Genomic DNA, 23,017 nt, shown 5'->3' with positions numbered 1-23,017 from the left:
ATCTACGGGAGAAACAAGTAAGAGCTATACCTCATTAAAATAAATCTATACGGAATGGAAGAGAAATGGTCAACACTTCACTTCCTAGAATCATGCAAAAATCTCATCTTCTGCCCATTCCTTTAAAGATAGTGATAAAAAGGCATAAATGACTCCGATAAACTTACTTTCACAAAAACACTTAATCGATAACATTTTATTTTATTATTTATTTTGTGGAGTAAAGAAAATAAATGCAAACCTAGGAGAATTAGTCATACACCAGTCTCCCACTTCTGTAAATTTGCTTTCTGTTGCTAATATTCATCATTAAATTGTGAAGCTTCTCGCAGATGATTAGCAAGATTCCCATTTGATCATGTTCCAAAAGCAATTCTTAGAGTTAGAAAGGCATGTAAAAAATTTATTGGTTTTAAAAAATTCCAATCAAGGCAGTCTTTATTCGGCAGGAAAAATTAGTTTAAACGCTTATAGTTGAGGGAACTTACAAATGAATTTCTCTGCCTTTCAATTTTAAAGAATTTCTTAGACTACCATTTTGTTCACAGGAAAATTCATTCAATTATAATTAATTCCTAATTATCTTTCATGAAATCCCTCAGATCAATTTGTCTTTGAGCATCTTATACTTGCCACTAGCAGGAGCGCTTCTGAAATGCTCTTGTTGTAGCATCCAATTGACAGCCTCTCTTTGGTATGGTCTCAGCACAGGAATCAACGCAGGATGCTGGACATCCACTTGGATGGACTGCGTTTCTTGCTGATGTGTCTGCTTCACAAACTGATAGAGCTCATCGATGTCCTGTCCCTCTGGCTCACTCTCTGAATCTTCTTCATCCTCTTCCAACACATCTGTACATCCAACAACAAATGTACTCAAAACAACCCACTTTTTCTAACTATAAGCAATTCTTATTCTAAGAACATACTATGCATTTTCCAAACTCTGGGGTCCTGCTCAGTGTGTTCTGGGAGTAGAAGGCCCTATCGTTAATTCTTCACTGATCGAAAACCTACCCATCTATCCTTCAAGATAGTTCAACTTTTTCCATGGCATTTTCTTTTGTTGTCCCTGGTTAGAATCAATGTATTCCCCTGTGTTCATGTAATACCCTTCTATTTGGATATAGCAATATATTGCAATCTGTCTGGTAGTGCAATCATTTATGTGTATTCTTTCCTTGTGCACTGAACTGTAATGCAAAGGCTGTCTTTTGTTTTTATATCTCCTCAGAGTAGCTGGCATATGCTTTGCTCAGTGCAGATATTTAATAAACATTTGAATGTGAATATCTTTTACAGTTTATAAAAGGATAATCTATTTCACTTTTACATCTTGACATAAAAAAACTCCATATGCAGACATAATTTTTCTGTCTAGTAAGACAAGGGTTCCCATTTTATTTCTTATGCTAAAAAAGGACAGGCATTTGGTAGCAGCAGGAGCCAACTAAGAGAGAAGGGCGTAAGCCATTAATACAAATTTGTAATGACATCAGATTCATTTGTTGGGCACAACTGCCCTGTGAGACTTTTGTGCCTACTAGAACATGAAAAAAAAACCCCTCAAAATCTTGAATAAATGTACAAACCCATTTTAGCTTATGATTTATTTCTGAACTCTTTCAAAAGACCTATACACTTTTAAAGAACATACCTCATATGCCCTAGAATGAAGATTGTACCACAAAATACTTAATTTACTTTTTTCAATAAAAAATATTCCATGTGAGATTTATTCTTACTATTCTTGTGTAATCTAGTATTGATAACTAAACTGGAAGTTTTCCTTTGAAATCCTTTGATGTTTTCCTTTGAACAGTTCAACTTGTAGTATTTTTAAAAAAGCAGAATAATTCTTACCGTACCCTTAAAAATTCTAGATGTACTTAAAAGCATCCCTTCCAATCATGAAGCCAGAGACTGTCCTCCTTTTAAAGTCTTCAACATGCAAAATGATTTACTTTTATTAGTAATTTATTATTTTTTTAATTACGTAGGCTTCACCCCCAACACTGGGCTTGAATTCATGACCCTGAGATCAAGAGTTGCAGGCTCTATTGACTGAGCCAGCCAGGCGCCCCTACTTTCATTAGTATTACGAAGCTTTGCAAAGAATGTACTACAGAAACAACTCAACAGTCAAGCTTAGAAAGTGATTTCCCAAATATTCCAGTATGTTCTACAATTTGCATCTGAAATAATGCTGACCCACCATGAGCAGGGCTTGGAGAATTTGAGCCGTTTTTCCAGTAGTGTTGATGGGCTGCACCAAGCCATCCACACTCTCCCCTTGGGAACCAATGGCAGACAACTCTGAAGCTGCAGTCCTGACCAAGGATGCAACATCTTGGCAAGAAACAGTAGCAAAGTTAACTGGTCTTTATGGGAAGCAGGCTCTTGAGATTATTTGTCAGACTGCAAAGGAGAGGTGGAATAAGGCCAGCCAAGAATCTCTGGCCATAACAAAATAAAAGCACAAGAATAATGCAAAAATTCCAATCAGCTCAGATCCCTTTGGACTCTATGGACTCTGCAAACATTTCTTGAGAACCTGGTCTGGGCTAAGCACGGTATTTAGCAAATAAAGACACAAATTAGTGGGGGCATTTCAGATATGTGTAGTTTTGTCACACATTGATTTTATAGAGGCTGTTTAATTTTATGATGGTTTTATTGTTTTTCTGATTATTATGTATAGGACTTGGGAAAAACCCACAACTCTCAAGTAATGTCAAATTTTTAAAGTTTATTTATTTATTTTGAGAGAGAGAGAAAGAGAGCACGTGTGCACATGCACAAGCATGGGAAGGGTAGAGAGAGAGAGAGGGAGAGGGAATCCCAAGCAGGCTCTGCATTGTCAGTGCAGAGCCCTATGGTGGGGCTTGATCTTGAGAACCATGAGATCATGACCTGAGCCAAAATCCAGAGTTGGATACCCAACCGACTGAGCCCCAGGTGTCCTAAGTAATAGCAACTTTTAAGTTTACCTGGAATAATAAAATTGTACAACTTTTCCATCACTCTTTTCATAAGCTGATTAAACTTCTTCATTCTTGAATTTGCATCACTCAAAAAGTCTAGTTTTGCTAGGCCACCTTCCAAAAGATAAATTCCAACCTACAAAGGATTAATCAACACAAAAATAGTATTAATTGTACTATTACATTCTTCATGAGGACATTAAAAAAAGTTTTTTAATACTGTTTTTAAAGGTATTCACAGTATATGCCCCACAATCGTTAAATATATACCTACCAAATCTCCGTCACAAATTTTTACTTTCAATAACAAATTCATTGTACAAATGCAGTGCCTACTATGTGTAAGGCACCATTCAAGTTGCTAGAAAAAAATACTTCCCAACCTGGAACCAAACCTGAGATAAGGTGATAAGAACACCCATTCCACCTACCAAGCCAAAGATTTCCAAATTTGATGAGTATCAAAATAATCAGTTAAATTGGTTAAAAATGCAGATTGCCCCAGAAGATTCTGATGCACATGCCAGGATTCTTAAGCACAGTTTGGTGTGGGAATTGCCATTACTAGATCAAACACTACAATGTATAGGAAAACAGATCTTGATTGATGTAAGATAGTTTAATTCTGGTAAAACAATGCAGCATGAAGTTCCATAGTCAAAAGACTTGAAGTTGAATACTAGCACTGGTATTTAGGAGCTAAAAAAAAACAGGCAAAGTAATCGATTTATTTTGACCCAAGCACTGTCATTTGCAAAATGGAGAGAAGACTATTATGAGATAGCCTAGGTAATACAGTTTTAAACTTCCTAATGGTATATACTCACTAAATGCATTTTCTTTCTTTTCCCTAAATTATCCTGGACCTGATTCCATAATCATGCAGAGTCTCATATTCTTTTACTAAAGAACAAGAATCCAAACCAGCATTATATGGGAATAAGTAACAAAGAATGTATTTTTGTATATATTTGTACTCTGCCTTGTATACACCTAGAGTTAGCTTACTATAGCAGCAAGAAATGTTTAAATATTTATACAAATTGGGATAAGAAGACAGAAGAGATCAAGTCTATGGGGAACATAGACAGAACACAGATAAACAAGCCATGAATTCTTACATACTTCCTATCACCGAGCCACAATTTGGGCTTTCATGATCAACCAGGAGAGGGAATACGTGGTTGCAAAGTTTCATTGCCCAGGGAAGAATTAATTACAATCTAATGCTTCCAACTTTTTTCCTTTCCTTTTGTCAATTCTGAAACTACAGATAGGGCTACAATACAATTGTTTTTTAACGTGAGAAAGACAAAAAAGACACAGTTTTCAATCGAACAAAGGTGAATTTAATAATTTTAATCTTTATGTTCATTTATTTTTGAGAGACAGAGAGAGAGAGAGAGAGAGAGAGCAAGCTCATGCAAGTGGGGGAGGAGCAGAGAGAAAGGGAGACACAGAATCCAAAGCAGGCTATAGGTTTTGAGTTGTCAGCACAGAGCCTTACACAGGGCTTGAACACGTGAACCATCAGATCATGATCTGAGCTGAAGTCGGACACTTAACTGACTAAGCCACCCAGGTGTCCCTGAATTTAACATTTTAGAATTTCTTATCCTTTCAAGTTTTGGCATGAAGGCATATTAACCTGCTTCACAGTTTATAAAGTACATCTACTTACATTGTCTCACCGGATTGCCAACACAATTGTATGAGGTAAAAGGAATGATTATTATTTACATTTTATACAGAAAGATGCTGAAATTAAATGATTCACATAAAGTTACTTGGCTAGTAAATAGAAGAGCCTGAAATGAATTACAAATTTACTCATTCATTTGCTGAAAATCTGTTCAGTATGGGGCATTTTACTAGGCTGTGAAGAAAAAATGACTTCATAGTCTACTGAAGGAGAAAAATTTTAAATCTAAGTACACTACAAGTGGCCAAGGCAAAAATAAACATCTGTACAGTGTTGTGGAGGAAGGGCATGTAATACCATCCATGAAGTTTAAGAAAAGATCTCCCTCGAGAAGTAAACTCTGAGCTGAATATTAAAGAATGTCCAGGAGTTATTAGGGAACAGGAAGGGAACAACCCAGGCCGAGGGAAGTGTGAAAGCAAAAGCACAGATGCAGAAATAGAGCCAGAAAATGTGCAGGACACAAGTCAATTCGGAATTTCTGGAACAAAATAAAAACCAGAGTGGTAAAGGATAAGGCTGGAGAGTACACAAGGGTCTATCAAAGAAAGGAGTTACACACAAGATTACACTTAATTCTGTAGGCAGTAAAGAACAGAATTTCATTTCATTCATATTATACCATCCCAGAGACAAAGCAGATGGAGTTGAAAAGGCCAGCAGGGCAATAAAGAACGGCTACAGGAAGAGGGAGAGATGAGGAAGACCAAAAGAAGACACTGAGAGTAGAGCTGGAAGGGAGGAATCCGGGATGTCTTGAAGAAGGACAGCCTGGAAACGATCAGCTAGAAGTATATATTTCTTATAGCTACTGAAAGCCCAAAATAAAGTACACTTTGAAACTTAACGATGAAAGGCTTATTGCTGGATTTTTACACCTTCCTTCTACGTTAACTTCAAAATGGGACTGCCCAATGCAGAAGAACCTTAAAAGACACCACAGAAATTGAGTACCTTAATAATGTGATTCCCTTCTGGTTTTTGATAAAGTTTTATTCTTCTCTTCTTTTGTAGCCACCCCAAATCTTCAAGCATTTCACCACTGAAAGATGATTCCACTCGAATACCATTATCACAAATACTGACTGGCTCATTGAGTCCTTTTTCTTGTTTCTCTGCATCTTCACTTTCTGAATTAACATAAATCAGGAACTGACCGCTTGACTCTGAACTCATCAGTGTAAAACTCCTTTCTGAAAAATCTTCAGTTAAACTCTGTTCGGGAAGGAGCTGAAGAGTGAATTCTCCTAGAAATGCCCTCCAAGAATTATCAAAGTGATAGGGAGAAATCACAATATTCAGCTTTACAGACAGAGGAGAAAGAATGCCACTGGTCTCTTCTTTATCAACCGATTTTGCGATGCTCACTGCTTCCAAACACCTCTTCTTATCTCTGTGAGCCACTTCTTCTTGTAGGCTATCACCGAGGATGATGCAGTGAGCAGAAGAGAAATCTGAACCCGAGCAGGGGTGCTCCTCATCAGTTAGGATGAGAGGCTCATTCCTTCTGTCTTCATGCATATTCCAGCGAAGCTGCTGTTGCTTTGCTTCATCAACTCTCACTGGGGGAGCACGTTTCCGTCGGCTGCTCATTTTCAAGTTTTCTTGGTTGGCAACTGTGAACTCTAGAAGACAAAGGCAACAAGTAAGCATTCCAACAGAGGATTTTAGTATTAAAGTGCTCCCAGATGAAGAATTCACCACAAACTAACAGCCCACATACACAATATGAACTCTTTGGAGAGATAAAGCAATGGATAATTTTTTTTTTTAGTAAGTCAAATACAGGTAAGGACCACATTGACCACAATCTCACGCATCATAGAAATTCTAATGGTCATAACAGTACTTTAATGGATACATTTAATAAAGTTAACATGCTACATAAAATAAAATACATTTAATGAACAGTAAGACAGTAAGGTAAATCTCTCAAATATCCTGGAAATGCATAGTTGAAGAGTTCTAGGAACTCATAATCATCACAACAAAAGTTCATTTTTGTTTTATAATTCCAAGGAGTTTATAGAATTTTTAAAAATTCTGAAAAATATATTTTCTCTTTTAAAAGAGGAAGATGAAAATCCAGAATGTATTTCTTTTTGTGGATCAGCAGATAAAAAGGTAACAGGAATAGCTGGGAAGGAATAAGGTGGTGATGGCAACCAGAGGAAATGGAGCAGAGACAATAAAGGAAGAAGAGAAAAAAAAATGTAGGAAGAAAAAGAAAAAGAAAGCTTTGTCATCTCAGAAGAGGAACTGGTCTGACAGCAGCCTGTATTATGTAGGCCCAAACTAAACTTTTCCCCAAATAATAGCCAATTCCTATATGAAACACAAACCAACTCACAGAGATTAAATCATAAAGTTGTGGGGCGCCTGGGTGGCTCAGTCGGTTAGGCGTCCCACATCAGCTCCGGTCACGATCTCGCGGTCTGTGAGTTTGAGCCCCGCGTCAGGCTCTGGGCTGATGGCTCAGAGCCTGGAGCCTGCTTCCAATTCTGTGTCTCCCTCTCTCTCTGCCCCTCCCCCGTTCATGCTCTGTCTCTCTGTCTCAAAAATAAATAAACGTTAAAAAAATTAAAAAAAAAATCATAAAGTTGTAATGATGGCTGATGCCTATTCCACCTATTCTAACAATGTAGTTGGGGAAAAAGAAAAGGATGTATAAACAATTAAAATTTGGCTTCAGGATAGTTTAAGAAATATTTTCAATTTGGAATGTTTATGGACTGGAAGATTCAAGATGTCAATTCCTAGATACTGATCCACAAAGTAATCCCATTCAAAATCCCAATAGGCTTTTTATTTTTTTATTTTTTAATTTTTGCAGAAGCTGACAAGTGATTCCAAAATTTATATTAAAATGCCCAAGATCTAGAAAAGTCAAAATAATTTTGAAAAAGAATAAAGTTGAAAGACTTACACCGACTCCAGGACTTACAATGATGGTAATCAAAACAGTGTGGTAACGGTACACAGACATGGTAATCAAAACAGTATGGTAATAGTATATGATAGATATATAGAGCAATGTAACAAAATAAAGTGTTCTGGAATAGACCCAAACACATATGGTCAATGATTTTTGAAAGAAATTCAAAGGCAGTCAACAGGCAAAAAATATCCTTTTCAATAAACAGCCATATGCAAAAAAAAAGTGAACCTGGACCTTTACCTTATACATGTCAAAATTAACTTGAAATACATCAAAAACTGAACCACAAAAGCTAAAACTATAAAACTTCTAGAAGAAAACAGGAGAAAATCTAAGTGACATTAGATTAGGCAAAAAAATTTAATTTAAATAGGTTACAAAAAGCAGAGAATATAAAAAAATTGATAAAGTAAGCTTCAACAAAATTACTTTGGCACTTCAAAAGATACTGTTATAAAAATGAGAGGGGAGCCAGACAGGGCACAGTATTTGTAAAACACCATCTGATGAAGGATTTGTATGTGGAATAGAAAAAGAACTTTTACAAATCAGCAATAAGACAACCTTATGAAAAAATGACACACACTTCACCAAAGATGATCTACAAGTGGCAAATAAGTACATGAAAACATCTTCACCATCATCAGTCATTAAGCCAATGCAAATTCAACCTACAAACCACAATAGGAAACCATGTATCCACTAGAATGGTTAAAATTTAAAAGACAGGATGTACAGCAGCCAGAACTGAACTCTCAAACATTCTAAAAGGACAAATTTGTCAATTTCTTATAAAATTAAACACAAACGTTCTGTTCTGCGCAGTCTAGTAATCTTGCCCCTCGATATCTACCAAGAGAATTAAAAACATAGATTCACAAAAGAGATTTAAATTTGAATGTTAATAGCAGTCAATTATTAGCAGTCAATATTGGAAACAACACAATTGTCCATTACGTGGTAAATGGATAAACCGGTGGAATACTACTCTGTGATCAACCACTGATAAAACATAGATGAATTTTTAAAGCATCATGCTAAGCAAAGGAAGTCAGATGTGTAAGACCATATACTGTATGATTCTATTTACATGAAATTCTAGAAAAGGCAAACACCTACTGATAGAAAGCAGGTTAGTGGTTACTAGAGGCTAGGAAGTGCCTCAGATCTCTGGTCCCCATCCTGCCACATTAAAGTTGGATTACTGTAATATATAATTTATACTTCTGAGAGCTACCACTCATTGAATATATGCCAAATTTCTGTTAACCATACTATTGCACTTACATTTTTTTTAAGTTTATTTATTTATTGAGAAAGAGAGAGAGAGAGAGAGAGAGAGAGAGAGAGAAAGAGAGAGAATCCCAAGCAGGCTCTGCCTTACCAGTGCAGAGCCTGACTCAGGGCTCAAACTCAGGAAAAACCATGAGATCATGACCTGAGCCAAAATCAAGAGTCAGAAGTTTAATCAATTAAGCCACCCAGTCACCCCTTAATAAATCTGATTTTAAAAGCACAAAAAGTAAATACAGGAAAGATTTAAAATTATAAGAGATTATTAAGAACAGCTTTATTCTAATAAACTTGAAAAGTCTACATAAAGTGAGCAATTTACTAACAAAATATAAATGAATAAAATTTATTTTCTTAGTAGCCACGCTGCATATGGCTTTTTAACTTTAAATAAAATAAAGTAATACCATAAACTCAGCTGCTCAGTCTCACCAACCACACTTTAAGAGCTCAATAGCCATATGTGACTAGCGGCTACTACACTGGACAGGGCAAATATAAAACCTTCACAAAACTGCAAAAAGGCTATCAAGTATTGTTGGTCTAAGTCAATCATGAGAATTCCATTTCCTTAGCACTGACTGCTTTATGAATGTGCAGGTAATAGACTAAAAATCAATCTCTTACTATGGTTAACTATAAGCATCATATCTCCTCTATTATCTTGGAAGGACAATACAGGAAGCCCCTAATAACCTGTATGTTTATCTTTGCCCAATTCTCATCAGAACACAGGCTAGAATACTGGAATTTGGTCATTCTGGAAGTTTGAAAAGTTCTGCTCATCAGCTTATTAGTTAACTATGACCACAAATATGCTGTATAACACACCATCTCAAAGCTCAATGCTTCGAGAGAGCAATCACTTATTCTCTTAGATTTGCAGGTTAGCTGAGGGTTGGCTGACCTAGGCTAGGTTTCTGGAGGAGCAGTTCAGCTCGGCTTGAATCCTCTTTGGACCAGCAAAGCAACCCACAAATGTGCATAAGGCCATGGGTGAGGTGTAACAGTGTAAATCCAAACACACAAGTACTCTTCAAAGTGTGGTCATAGCAAAAGCACAAGGTTCCACGAGCTAAAGCAAGGCACACGAATGGACCCAAAGTCAAGGGGTGGGGAAACGTACCGTACTTCTTTACTGGGTAGAACCGCTCATGACAAAGAGTGTGGATATGAGGTAGGGGTTACACGATCTATGACACCAACTCTAATATTAATAACATGGTGATTATGGAATTGTTAACCCTGAAAGCCCCAAAACAAATGGCTATAGAGTCTCACATCTGTAAAACAATGTGGCTTACAGGAGAAAAAGAGTCTAATTCTAGCTTTGGCATTGAGTGACTGTGTGGCAGAGGAATAGTTATCTAACCGCTCTGTGCCAGTTTTCTCATTCCTAAAATGGGGATGACAGGACTGTGTTTAGAAATAATATTGGGGTGCCTGGATGGCTTAGTCAGTTAAGCGTCCCACTCTTGATTTTGGCTCAAGTTACGATCTCGTGGTTTGTGAATTTGAGCCCTACACTGGGCTCGGCACTGGCAGTGCAAAGCCTGCTTGCGATTCTCTCTCTCTCTCTCTCTCTCTCTCTCTCTCAAAATAAATAAATAAATATAAAAAAATACTGTAAATGCAATAGTATAGTTAACAGAAATCTGGCATATATTCAGTGAATGGTAGCTGCTATTATCATCACCCTCAGAACTATAAGCTATACATTACAATAATCCAACTTTAATGTGGCAGGGACCATAGATCTGTGTGTCTCAAACTTTACACGTTAGAATCATTTGGGGAACTTAAAAAAAATACTGATGCCCATGTATACCCCAGCCCGTTAAACCAGAACCCAGCACACATTCATGATTAAAAAAAAAAAAAAAAAAATTGTTTTGGTCGACTCTTTTTCTAAGGGATTTCTATCCAGGGATAATTTCTTGAACCAAAGAAGATGTTATTTGATGAAACTACTTACAACCATAATGTTAACTGGAAGCCAAGAAGTCAAGTACTGGTAAAATTCTATAAATCTCTAATCATATTCCAAATACTTCTGGTTTTCTTCATACCACATGAATCCCATTTTTGGTCATTGTATTTCTTATTGTTTCCTCTTAAATATCAGCGTTTGGGTAAAACATTATATACAGTTTTTTAAATACGGACCACGCTTTATACAATAGTCCTGCATTTAAATGTAAAAAGCCTGTTGCTTGAAATGCCCTTTTACACTTTGCTGTCTGTTGCTGTCCCAATCTTCCCCAGAAAACTTTCCATGAGTGGGCATGCTGAGTTAAGGGCCTTTCCTCCTTGATCCCAACTGCTACAGTGCTCTAGCTTGAAGGACTTGAAAGCTGGGCAGAAACAGTATCCTATTCCCCATTGTACACCCAATGCCAGGTCAGTGCCAGAATGGAAATGATATTCCAAAACAAGGTGAAACAAGTTATCTTGAACTCCCTGAATACCGAATATCCTCCCTCTTTTTAAAGTGCCATGTTTCTTTTTGGACAAGAGTCTCTTAACCACGTTCTAGAAGATTATAGGTAATGTGAAACTATTCTTTACTATTTCTGGCCCTGAATGAGACAGAGAAAACTGACTGACCCATATCTTCGACAGAAAACAAAGACAGCTGTTAGAAAAATAAGCATAAAATGTTAAGTTACTATGACATTGTAACAAACGATTACCAATTAAACTTAAATTCAGATTTTTTTCCTCTCCGAATTATTATCTCTCTATTAAAAGACACCTACAAATCCTAAATTACGACAAATCCGTGGTAGACCCAGGTTTAGGCTATTAGGAGCAAAAAGTATACATCTGTCACCCTGCTGCCCAAGGTAAGCCTTACGTAAGCAAAGCCCAATCATTGCTGATTAGTGAAAAGCTCTTAATGATCTAGCATTACCACGATCCTTCTGTAGTTATAACTCCAACAAGATGAGAGTATTTTAATCTACCGAACCCCAAAATATATGTCACATAAACTTAAAAAATGCCCCGGTAAGAAGCTTTTTCACCAGCACATTCTGTTCCCACAAATCTTTGTAGGCTGAACTCTTAATAAAAGATTTGTTTTAATAATTCTACAAGTGCAGTTCTTTTAGGCTTGGGCAAAAAGAGGACATATACACAATAGCATCTTTCAAAAGTAAACTATTTTATTCTCAACTGTTAGCTTATTGGTTAACTCGACCTGGGGAGCTCTAGAAAGAGCAGGTTATCCAGTACAGGCACACTTATCTCGCTAATGCTCAATAGTACTCAGCTTCCAGCATGGTTTCTGATCATAAACCAACATCTAGGATTTCTAACTCCTGGCTAATGTCCAGTCACTTAGAAAAAAGTCACGAGATTAATGCCATTATTTTAAAACACTGTATATCTGACAATGACAGTCAATCATCAGATAACAAATCTCTGTTCATAAACCTAGCAGCGACCACGGAGCCAAAATGTACAACGTGCAAGGGTGGTTGTGAGTGCGAATGTAATTAATCTGACTCTAAAGGTAGCTGAGAACTTTCAGACTAACTTAGAAGCCTCGCCTCCCGTTTACCACATTACAACCCCGCGCACCTAGAAGCTAGGTAGTCAGCTGCCCAGTTGCAGCCTCCAGGGGCGTTTGTGTTAGGAATGGCGATGCCTACTCCGTTTTCCTCCAAAACTCAAAAGCGGTTCAAGGAATCAAAGCTGGGCTGTCAGCGCCAGATCGCTCCCAGCAGGCCCGGCAAACAAGCTACCGCGAGGCCGAGGAGCGCGACAGCCCCTCGGGCGCTCGATCTAAACACCGCGGGCCCCAGCCCCCGGGGAGAAGCACAGCCTCCTTTCCCACGGCCCTACCTTCTCCCTGGGGGGCCGTGGCGGTCCAGAGGCCCCCAAGTCTGGGATGGGAAAGGGTCGGGGAGACTCGCGCTGCGGTTCTCTCTCAGCCCTTTAGCTTCCTAGGCTCCAGACAACTACTTCTTCTCTCCCAGGGACCTCCGTCTCCGTTTGGAGACGTCTTCCGTCCCCAACCTCTGACCCCTGACCCCCCATCATCCAAGAGCCTACCTGGTTCTCCAAGCCTCTTGAGACACTCTGCACCAAGGCTCGGGGCTCCACTAAAGCCCCCCACAAGTCCCGGGCAAGCATTCACCACCCACCGAACACCCGTCTGAGATGGGCACGCGCGCTTTACGCTGGTTTGTGTTGGGGTTCCCGGGGGGCCCAGAAACCAGAGGTCCCAGCTACCGGGTGCGCGCTGGAGCGTAGGGTCAAGGTGAACGCGCACGTCGGAGCGCCCCGCCCCTTTTCTCCAGCAATAGCTTCATACGTCGCTTCTGCGCAAGTCCACACGATTAAAGTCTCGCAGAGGATACGTTGGGATCTCGCGATAGCTTTGCCCCAAGATATTAGGAGTACAGGATTGGCTGGAACCTCTAAGGAGGGGGCGAGGCTCTAAGCAGATATTAGATGTGGGCGGGGCTCCCCGCTGAAGGGGCGGTACTCCGCTTGAAGCAAGTGATGGGAGTGATTGGTGGATTTAATAAAAAGGCAGAAGAGAGTTCTGCAAATGCACCTTTGCTATTGCTTCTAGAAAGCAGCTGCTATCTAGGTATGGATGAACCTTATCTCTGTCAGAAAAGTTATTTTAAAAGGCTTCTCAGGAAAAGTGAGTAAGTAGTTTAAGAGGAGAGAAAAACTACATGTACTGAAGCAGGCCTTCCAATATCTTAGTTTTTTTTTTTTTTTTTCTTATTCTCTCCGAGAGGTAGCCTCTTTCTCATGAGTGAAGGCGTACGTTTAGTTAACTGGAATAACTCTGAGAGGCTTCAGGGCCAAGAGCTTGTAACATGACCGTCAGGAAACATCAGGCACTCAATGACTAGTGAGTACCTAATGAGGGTTCAGCATAATGCTCAAAAAGGGGAGTCTCGGCATGTGTGGTCAGAAGCACAGAAGTAAGTTCTTGTCTAAGAAAACATCTGTTGTGGTTGCAGACAGTTCAGAGTGGTCGTATCCTACACAATACAGAACTTCATCACAGACTTCTAAGCCTGAAAGAAGCCATTTACATAAAGTAAACCCGGTAAAATTAGGTGGAAATCAGTTACCTTCTCCCAGGCTTCCTGAGGCAAGTTGAAAAAGGAGTACAAATGCTGGAGCGTTTGTACTGGCAAGCAGACTTCTTTGGAGAACCGATCATTTTACTAAGTACAAAAAGATGGGCCCTTTCTTTTGGACGTGCAAGCTCAAACTCACGTTTAAATGTATATTGAGCTGTAAAAGGTTATCTTTGGTATTTTTATGTCACTTCTTACCATTGGAGCAGAGAATTAAGCTCATACTTCGGCTAAGTCCAACTGGTGCCAGACAGAAACATGTGAAAATAAACACAGCATCATTTCATCTTTGTTCACATTAATTGGGGTAATGAATCTCTACAGACATAATTATTGTTAGCCTGTACAAATATTAAACTACAGAGATTCAGTTGTAAGTGTGCAGAAATGCAGTTTTAACTATAGAGATGGAATCTATGCACTATCAGTAGTTACAGTTAAACAAAGTTCTTCCTATTGAATATTCCAATGGTGTATTCAATCCTATATTTGCAGAGTGTCCTGTATATTCTTTGAAAAATGTTCTCTATGGAGTAATGTGTTGCAATATCAGAATCACCAGAGCTAATTTTAGAAAATATGGTTCATTTTTGCACTTAGGTATCTGGAAGTTCCCAGCTGTGAGACACCTTTTTACCCCTTACAAAACTGAGTTCATCCACCCTTCAGATACTAATGATCTAATGCCATTTCACAAGTATAACCCAGATACAAACCAATAAGTGAACTACCCAGTGTTTGTAGAGTTCAACTACTTCTTAAAACTATAAATGTGATCATTTATAGTCAGATCATTTGCTTCCTGTGTGGTCTCACTAGACCAAAGCTATGCATCAAGTTCCTTTTGGGGACAGTAGCTTTATTATAGCCATATCCTTAATTAAAGTCATCTTTTTGGAAATTAATGTTCTTTTTTAAAAAAAATGTTTATTTTTGAGAGGGAAAGCACAAGTGGGGGGAGGTACAGAGAGAGAGGGAGACAGAGGAAACAAAGCTGGCTCTGTGCTGATAGGAGAGAGCCCTAAGTAGGGCTCCAACTTACAAAGGTGAGATCATGACCTGAGCCAAAGTTGGATGCTCAACTAACTGAGCCACCCAGATGCCCCCCCTTTTTTTTAAATAAAATGCTAATTTATTTTTGGAGAGAGAGAGAGAGAGCGTTTATTTATTTTTGAGAGGGAAAGCACAAGCAGGAGAGATGTAGAGAGAGAGAGAGAGAGAGAGGGAGAGGGAGAGAGAGGATCTGAAGCAGGCTCTGTGCTGACAGCTGAGAGCCTTATGCAGGGCTGGAACTCCAATCTTGAGATCATGACCTGAACTGAATTTGGATGCTTAACTGACTGGGCCACCCAGGAGCCCCTGAATAAGTTGGTCTTAAGGAGGAAGACTGGTTGAGAGAGAATAGATGAGTTAAAGCAAATTTAACTCCCTTTCTGGGTAGAAACAAGGTAACTGATGATTTATGAGTAGAACTTTCTATTTTGCAAGGCTCTTTCATGTTCGTTTTTCTGTGAAATACTTAAAATTTCATGAATTTTGGAATATTTAAAATTAATTTAAAATTTAAAATATTTAAAATATTTAAAATTCTCATTTTACAGAAGAGGAATCTGAGAGTCAGAGAAATTTGGTGATTTGCCACCGTTTAGCTCTGAGAGACAAGAGGATATAGAGCTCCCTTGACTATTCTGTGTAGGCCGTTGCCTCTTATTACTAAGTCATGTATTTGGCTATCAGATAAAAATAAGCAATTATCACCAGACTTCCTGGGTTGGCCTGCAAAAAATGAAGGCAAAAAGTTTGTAATTATTTGCTGACACAGGGCTATGTATATCAACAATAAGGATCATTCGGGTCCAGGACTGTTTCTCCTTAATAGATCATTAATAAAATTGCTTGAGAACTTTATTCCTTATTCTGCTCACCGTTGCCTGCTCTCTGGAAGTGAAGATAACGGCCACTCAGTATGACTGAGGCTTGCCAAAGATGACTCTTTTTTGCCATTTCCTCCACTACCAGCCTGTCTTCAGACTACTTTTTCTCCTCCTGACCAAATGAAAGTATTAGGGTCAAAGTAACCATTCCAGAGTGAATTGCAAGGGCCGAAGGCCATTGTTAAAAATGTGTGTAGTTTTAACAGAGAGTGAAAGAAACACAGTCTTGCAAAATTGGCTCTGGCAGGGGTGATCAGCTGTGACCAAGGGAGTGATGCCAGGTCAAACAAACAAAAACTGGTATCAGAGGGATTATGCATGCTTTGCTGTAGTGTGAACAGGATATGTTGAAGGGCAGGCGGTGTGTGACCTGAACACAAATCTTCGTGTGTAGAGCCTCACAGCTTTTCCTCAGGCTGGCTGTGGATAAGTCTAATTATTAACTTTCAATTTAATTTTCCCACAATGATTTGCAGGTTGGATTTATTTCAAACTGCAAAGTTTGTCCTGTCTCCCCTGCTGAAAACTCAACCTGAAAAATGAAAACTCAAGCTGTGTCCCTTCTGCCTCTCATAATTTGTAAAACAAAATTCGTAAACTGTACACAAAAAGCTGCACTGGACATGAACTTGTGACTTAAGGAGAAGGTAATTCGTCATTTCTTTCTGTTTGTCTTTGTTGTCAATAAAGCAATGCTTATAAATTAAGTAAAAGCAAGGAGCAGTAAAAGCAAGGCTGAAGCTGAGTCTGTTGGGTAAGGAAAGATGTGAGATTATATTCAGTGTTTCTCAACGAGGATGACATAATCAGTACCATTGATCCCTTTCATGGCCCTTTCCACTCTCCATTCCCAACTGTTACTTTTGTTCTAATATTCTTTTCCAATTGATTTTTTTCAATACGGCCTCTAGGCATTAAGCAACAGGAATATTGTAGATGATTCTACTGATGCTTATGACAAGTAATATTTATTATGCAGGTTTGGAAAAATACAAATAAATGTCTTTTGAATATTTCAAGGGTTACTATCAGGTGTCATTGTAAAGTACAAAAATAGTTATGAAACACTTTCAGAATGAATCTAAAATCTCAACCTTGGTCATAGTAGCATAAAATGATACTTAACAGAGAATAGAGTCTTTCCAAAGCTTCCATCCACCAGAAGGGTAGCACCATGCTCAGACCTTACCACTGGTGTATTGGTTAGGTCAGTTCTTGAGGTAATGTCGAAAATAGATCTGAGTTTCACCTCCTTTAAACTCTGTTGAATTTTTTATTTATTCTTTGAGCCCTTAAATAAATTTATATAATTAAAACCTTAAATACTACACAGTAATAGTATATAATGATCAATCATATCCACATGCTGTAACTGTTAACTGTTTGCTCCTGTGCTGACTGTTTGCTCCTGAGAGTTAATTTTTAAACAACAAACCAATCCATCCAACCATCTCATATAATTGTAGTGAAACTAATTTAAATAAAGAGAGATATTTAGGAACCACTTGAGTAGATAAACTCCAACGTATGACCTAATTGATTTCTGGATGATTAAAAAGCAAGCTCACATAAATCAAACCCTTACTTCCTATAGCCATGATGTTATAAACTGAAACCCATTTTATACCTTAGAAATACCAAAGTCAGGGTGCCGGGGTGGCTAAGTTGGTTAAGCGTCCGACTTCTGCTCAGGTCACAGTCTCTGGGCTGGGAGTTCGAGCCCTGCGTCAGGCTCTGTGCTAACAGTTCAGAGCCTGGAGCCTGCTTCAGATTCTATGTTCCTCTCTCTGTCCCTTCCCCGCTCATACTCTGTCTCTCTCTCTCTCAAAAATAAATATTAAAAAAAAGAAAATTGAAAAAAAACAAAAAAGAAATACCAAAATTACTTTTATAAAAATTAACTCTCTATGAATCATAGACTTAAATGTAAAATACAAAAGTATAAAACCCCTAGAAGATAACAGGAGAAAACCTAGATAACGCTGGATATGATGATGACTTTTTAGATTCTACACCAAAGGCACGTACATGAAACAAATAGTTGATAAGCCAGACTTCATTAAAATTAAAACCTTCTGCTCTGCAAAATAACATATCTAGAGAATTAGAAGACAGGCCATAGCTTGGGAAAAAATATTTGCAATAGACCCATCTGATAAAGTACTGTAACTACAACAATTGGTTAAAGGATGCACAAGATAAAAAGATATAAGATATGACATCAAAAATGTAAAACATGGGGGGGGGCACAGAGTAAAACTAGAACTTTAGAATGTGATCAAACTTAAGTTGTTATCAACTTAAAATAGACTGTTATAGCTGTAAGTTGTTATATATAAGCCTCATGGGAACCACAGAACAAAAACCTATAGTAGGTACACAAGAAATAAGGAGATCACTAAAGAAAGTAATCAAATCACAAACGAAGAAAGCAACTAACAAAATGACAATAAGTACATAGCTGTCAATAATTTCTCTCTCCCTTTCTTTCTTTCTTTCTTTCTTTCTTTCTTTCTTTCTTTCTTTCTTTTAACATTTATTTATTTTTGAGAGACAGAGAGAGGCAGAGCATGAGCAGGGGAGGGGGAGAGCAAGAGGGAGACACAGAATCTGAAGCAGGCTCAGACTCTGAGTTGTTTGTTAGCACAGAGCCTGATGCGGGGCTTGAACTCATGAACTGTGAGACCATGACCTGAGCTGAAGTAAGATGCTCAACTGACTGAGCCACCCAGGCACCCCAATAATTACTTTAATTTAAATAAACTAAATTCTCCAATCAAGTCACATAGAGTGACTGAATGGATGAAAACATAAGGTTCATCTATATGCTGCCTACAAGAAAGATTCACTTCAGATGTAAGAACACGCACAGACTGAAAGTGAAGGTATGGAAAAAGATCTTATTTGTGGATGGAAACCAAAAAATTGGGTAGTTATATTTATATCAGACAAAATAGACTTAAAAACAAAGACTGTAATAAGAGACAAGGAAGAGCATTCCATGATGACTAAAGAGGTCAATCCAACAAGAGAATATAACATTTATAAATATGCACCCAACATAGAAGCACCTAAATATGGAAAGCAAATATTAACAGACCTAAAGGGAGAAATGGCGGTAAAATATATTAAGGAACTTTAATACCCCACTTACATCAATGAATAGATCATGTAGACAGAAAATCAATAAGAAAATATTGGCCTTAAATGACACCTTATACCAGATGAACTTAACAGGTATATACAGGAACATTCCATCCAAAAGCAACAAAAGATACCTTCTTCTCAAGTGCTCATGGAACATTCTCCAGGACAGATCATATATTATGCCACAAAAGAAATCTTAATAAATTTAGGAAGATTGAAATCATATCAAACATTTTTTTAACCATGATAGTATAAGAGAAGAAAACCAGAAAATCCACAAATATGTCACATGCTATTGACCACAAATGGTTTAAAGAAGAAATCGAAAGACAAATAAAAAAATATCTTGAGACATTGACAATGGAAATGCAACAAACCAAAATTTATGGGATGCATCAAGAGCAATTCTAAGAGAGAAGTTCATAGTAATAAGTGCCTACATTAAGAAACAAGAAAATCCTTAAATAAACAACCTAATAACAATATATAACACTACTGCTAATAATATAATAAATATATAATATAATTTGATGTTCTCAATAGATGCAGAAAAAACATTTCACAAAGTCAACATCCATTTATGATTAAAGCTCTCAAGGAAATAAATACAGAAGAAATTTACTTCAACACAAAAAGGCCAGCTGAAAAAGCCAATAGTTAACACCATATTTAATAAAGCTTTCCCTTGAAAATCCAGCACAAGGCAAGAATGCCCACTCTCACCACTTCTATTTAATGTAGTATTGGAAATCCTAGCCAGAGCAATGAGACAAGAAAAGAGAAATAAAAGGCATCCAAATTGGAAAGGAATTAGTAAAATGATCTCTCCTTGCAGATGACATGATCCATATATGTAGAAAACCCTAAAGACTCAACAGCAAAAGACTATTAGAACTAGTAAATGAATTTAGTAAAGTGAAGGATACAAAATCAACATACAAAAAGCAATCACATTTCTGTACACAAAATAATAAGCCATCCAAAAAGGAAATGAAAGAATAAATTCCATTTGCAACAGCAAGACGAAGAATAAAATATTTAGGAATAAACTTAGTCAAAGAGGTAAAGCCTTGTAAACTGAAAAGTATGAAACACTGATGAAGGAAATTAAAGAAGACACAAGTAAATTGAAAGACATTGTGGGTTCATGGATTGAACTTTGCTAAAATGTCCATTCTACCCAAAGCCATCTATAGATTCAATGTAATCCCTATAAAAATCCCAATGGCATTCTTTACCCTAAAATTCATAATGCAAAATTCATTCTTTACCCTAAAATTCATATGGGACCACAAAACACCCTGGATATCCAAAGGAATCTTGAACAAGAATAACAAAGCTGGAGGCATCACATTTCCTGATTACAAAATATATTACAAAGTTATATTAAAACAGTATAGTACTGGCATAAAAAAGACATATAGACCAATGTAACAGAATAGACAGCCCAAAGTAAATCCATGAATTTATGGTCAACTGATCTTTGACAAAGGTGCTAAGAACACATAATGATGAAAAGATAGTTTCTTCAATAAATGGTGTTGGGAAAACTGGGTGTTCACATGGAAAAGATCTAAACTGGACCCCTCTCTCACACCATGTAAAAAAAATCAACTTTAGTGGATTAAAGAATTAAACATAGGACCTGAAACTGTAAGACTACTAGATAAAAACATAGGGAAAATTTTTGTTGGTATTGGTCTGGGCAATGACTTTTTTTTAAAATATGGCACCAAAAGCACATGTAACAAAAATAAAATAGACAAATAAGATTGCATTAAACTAAGAAGTTTCTGCACAGCAAAGGAAATGATTGAGAGTGGAAAAGAAACCTGCAGAATAGGAGACAATATTTACATACCATCTATCTGATAAGAGATTAATATCCAAAATATATAAGGAGCTCAAACAACTCAACAGCAAAAAACCCAAATAACCCAATTTAAAATGGGCTAAGGACCTGAATAGGACCTTATTTCTCAAAAGGACATACAAATGTCCAACAGGTATATGAAAAGGTGCTCAACATCACAATTCATAAGATTAATGCAAATTGAACCCACAATAAAATATTATCTTACATTTGTTAGAATGGTTATTATCAAAAAGATAAAAGATAACAAGTGCTGGCAAGGATATGGAGAAAAAGGAACCCTGGTACACTGTTGATGGGAATGTAAATTAGTACAACCATTATGGAAAACAGTATGGTGGTTGCTCAAAAATGTAAAACAGAACGACCATATGATCCAGCAATACTATTTCTGGGTATATATCCAAAAGAAATGTAACTAGTGTCTCCAAGAGACATCTGCATCCCTACATTCATTGCACAGTTATGCACAATATTTGATGTACAAAAACAACCTAAGTGTGTATACACAGCTTTAAAATGGAAAATAATCTTGCCATTTGCAACAACATGGGTGAACCTGAAATATATTATGGTAAGTGAAATAAGCCAGACACAGACAAATACTGCATAATCTTACTTATACATAGAATCTAAAACATTTGAACTCTTAAAAGCAGAGAGTAGAAAGGTGTTTTCCAGGAACTGGGGGATGGGGAAAATGGGGAGATGTTCAAAGAGTTTACAGATTCAGTTATGCAGGATGAGTAAGTTCTAGAGATCTAGTGTAGAGCATGGTCATTTTAATGAGTAATATATTGTATACTTGAAATTTGCTGAGAAAGTTGATCTTAAGTTGTTCTCACTGCTCCCAAATATAGTAACTATGTAACTATGTTAATTAAATTGATTGTAGTAATCATTTTACAATGTATATGTATAGTAAATGATTAGGTTGTACACCTTAAATACATACGCTAAATTTGTCAACACTTCGATAAAACTGAAGAAAAAGACTGATCATTGAGAAATTTTAACAATTTGAACTGTTCTTATAAAAAATGATTCATTTGTAATCAACTAGGTATTATATATTTCATTATATTTTGATCCTTTGAAAGATAATTTTCTATGCAGAAGAAATTTTTAGCCAAACAGTATGACAATAGCAATAATGCATTGCCTGCCCCTAATATTTTGAACAAGAAGCTGTTTTCTATGTTTTGTTTGACAAAGGGATGGTAAGTAGTGTTTTCTCTGTTTTTACAGAAACCAATGAAGGAGTCCTATTACTTTAATGTCTTTTTTCTCCTGTGCAGAATATTTCTTCAATTTCTTTCCAGATGAGTGTGATTTTAATTTTTCATGTTAAAATCAAACTGAAAAGTACAATTTTTTTTTATCATTGAGGAGGGTAATTTATAATGTATGTGTTTGCAGAAGTGAGATATTTAATCAAGTATTTAAAATAAATTTAAATCATCAGTGCTTATTGCCCTGATTACGAAAGAGGCATCCTCTTATGTAAAATAGAAATTTATGGACGTGTGTTTTCAATCATTTTGAGTACAGATATGCATTTAGAAAACTCTTCAGGTTTATTGAAGTTCCTCTGCTCTAAAGGACCAGTTTTAGTTAATAGGTTTTTCATTGTCTTCATCCTTTTTATGGTGCACAGTTACAGGAAATATAATGGAATATTTCTATAGTGACAGTCATTAGAAAATCCAAGATATGGAAATGAATGTTGGGAAAAAAAACTATGTTTGAAGACGTAAATAAACCTTGCTTCTAGATTCTCTGTATCATATGCTTTATTCTCTAATTAGAGATAAATATAACAACATGGAAGCAACAAAAAGTGTTTAATTGCGTTATCTCTTTATGGGTTCTTTTGCTGTTTCAGAGTGTTTTTTAAAGGCATTAAAATCATTTGTGGCAGTTATCAAAAAGTCAGTCTTGACAGGTTTTCTAACAGTCTAAATTCCTTACAATTTAATAACTTGAGTGCCTTGCTATTGTGGGATCAAGTCATAGGAAAATTGTCCTCACCCAC

General features: G+C 37.0%; 1 protein-coding gene across 3 annotated transcripts in view; it reads right to left on the bottom strand.

Annotated features, from left to right (window-relative positions):
- The window catches only part of SHPRH (SNF2 histone linker PHD RING helicase), a 95,009-nt gene extending 81,815 nt beyond the window's left edge, over window positions 1-13,194 (bottom strand). The window contains exons 1-4 of one of the 3 annotated variants that reach the window (XM_019425039.2): window positions 12,977-13,194; window positions 5,641-6,311; window positions 2,991-3,120; window positions 634-852 (exon numbers count right to left, since the gene is read on the bottom strand). In XM_019425039.2, coding sequence (XP_019280584.1) covers window positions 634-852; window positions 2,991-3,120; window positions 5,641-6,279 — 988 coding nt within the window. In that variant the 5' untranslated portion in view covers window positions 6,280-6,311; window positions 12,977-13,194. Of the gene's footprint in view, window positions 1-633; window positions 853-2,215; window positions 2,371-2,990; window positions 3,121-5,640; window positions 6,312-12,766; window positions 12,924-12,976 lie in introns of those variants that run through there. The other 2 variants (XM_019425041.2, XM_053904403.1) reach the window with 2 other exon arrangements.
- Window positions 13,195-23,017: the final 9,823 nt, after the last annotated feature.

This window comes from Panthera pardus, unplaced genomic scaffold (assembly GCF_024362965.1).
Source record: "Panthera pardus isolate Hobbes unplaced genomic scaffold, ASM2436296v1 HiC_scaffold_17, whole genome shotgun sequence".
Classification (NCBI taxonomy): Eukaryota; Metazoa; Chordata; class Mammalia; order Carnivora; family Felidae; genus Panthera; species Panthera pardus.
The sequence above is the reverse complement of the archived record's forward strand: the minus strand, read 5'-3'. Positions and strand labels throughout refer to the sequence as shown.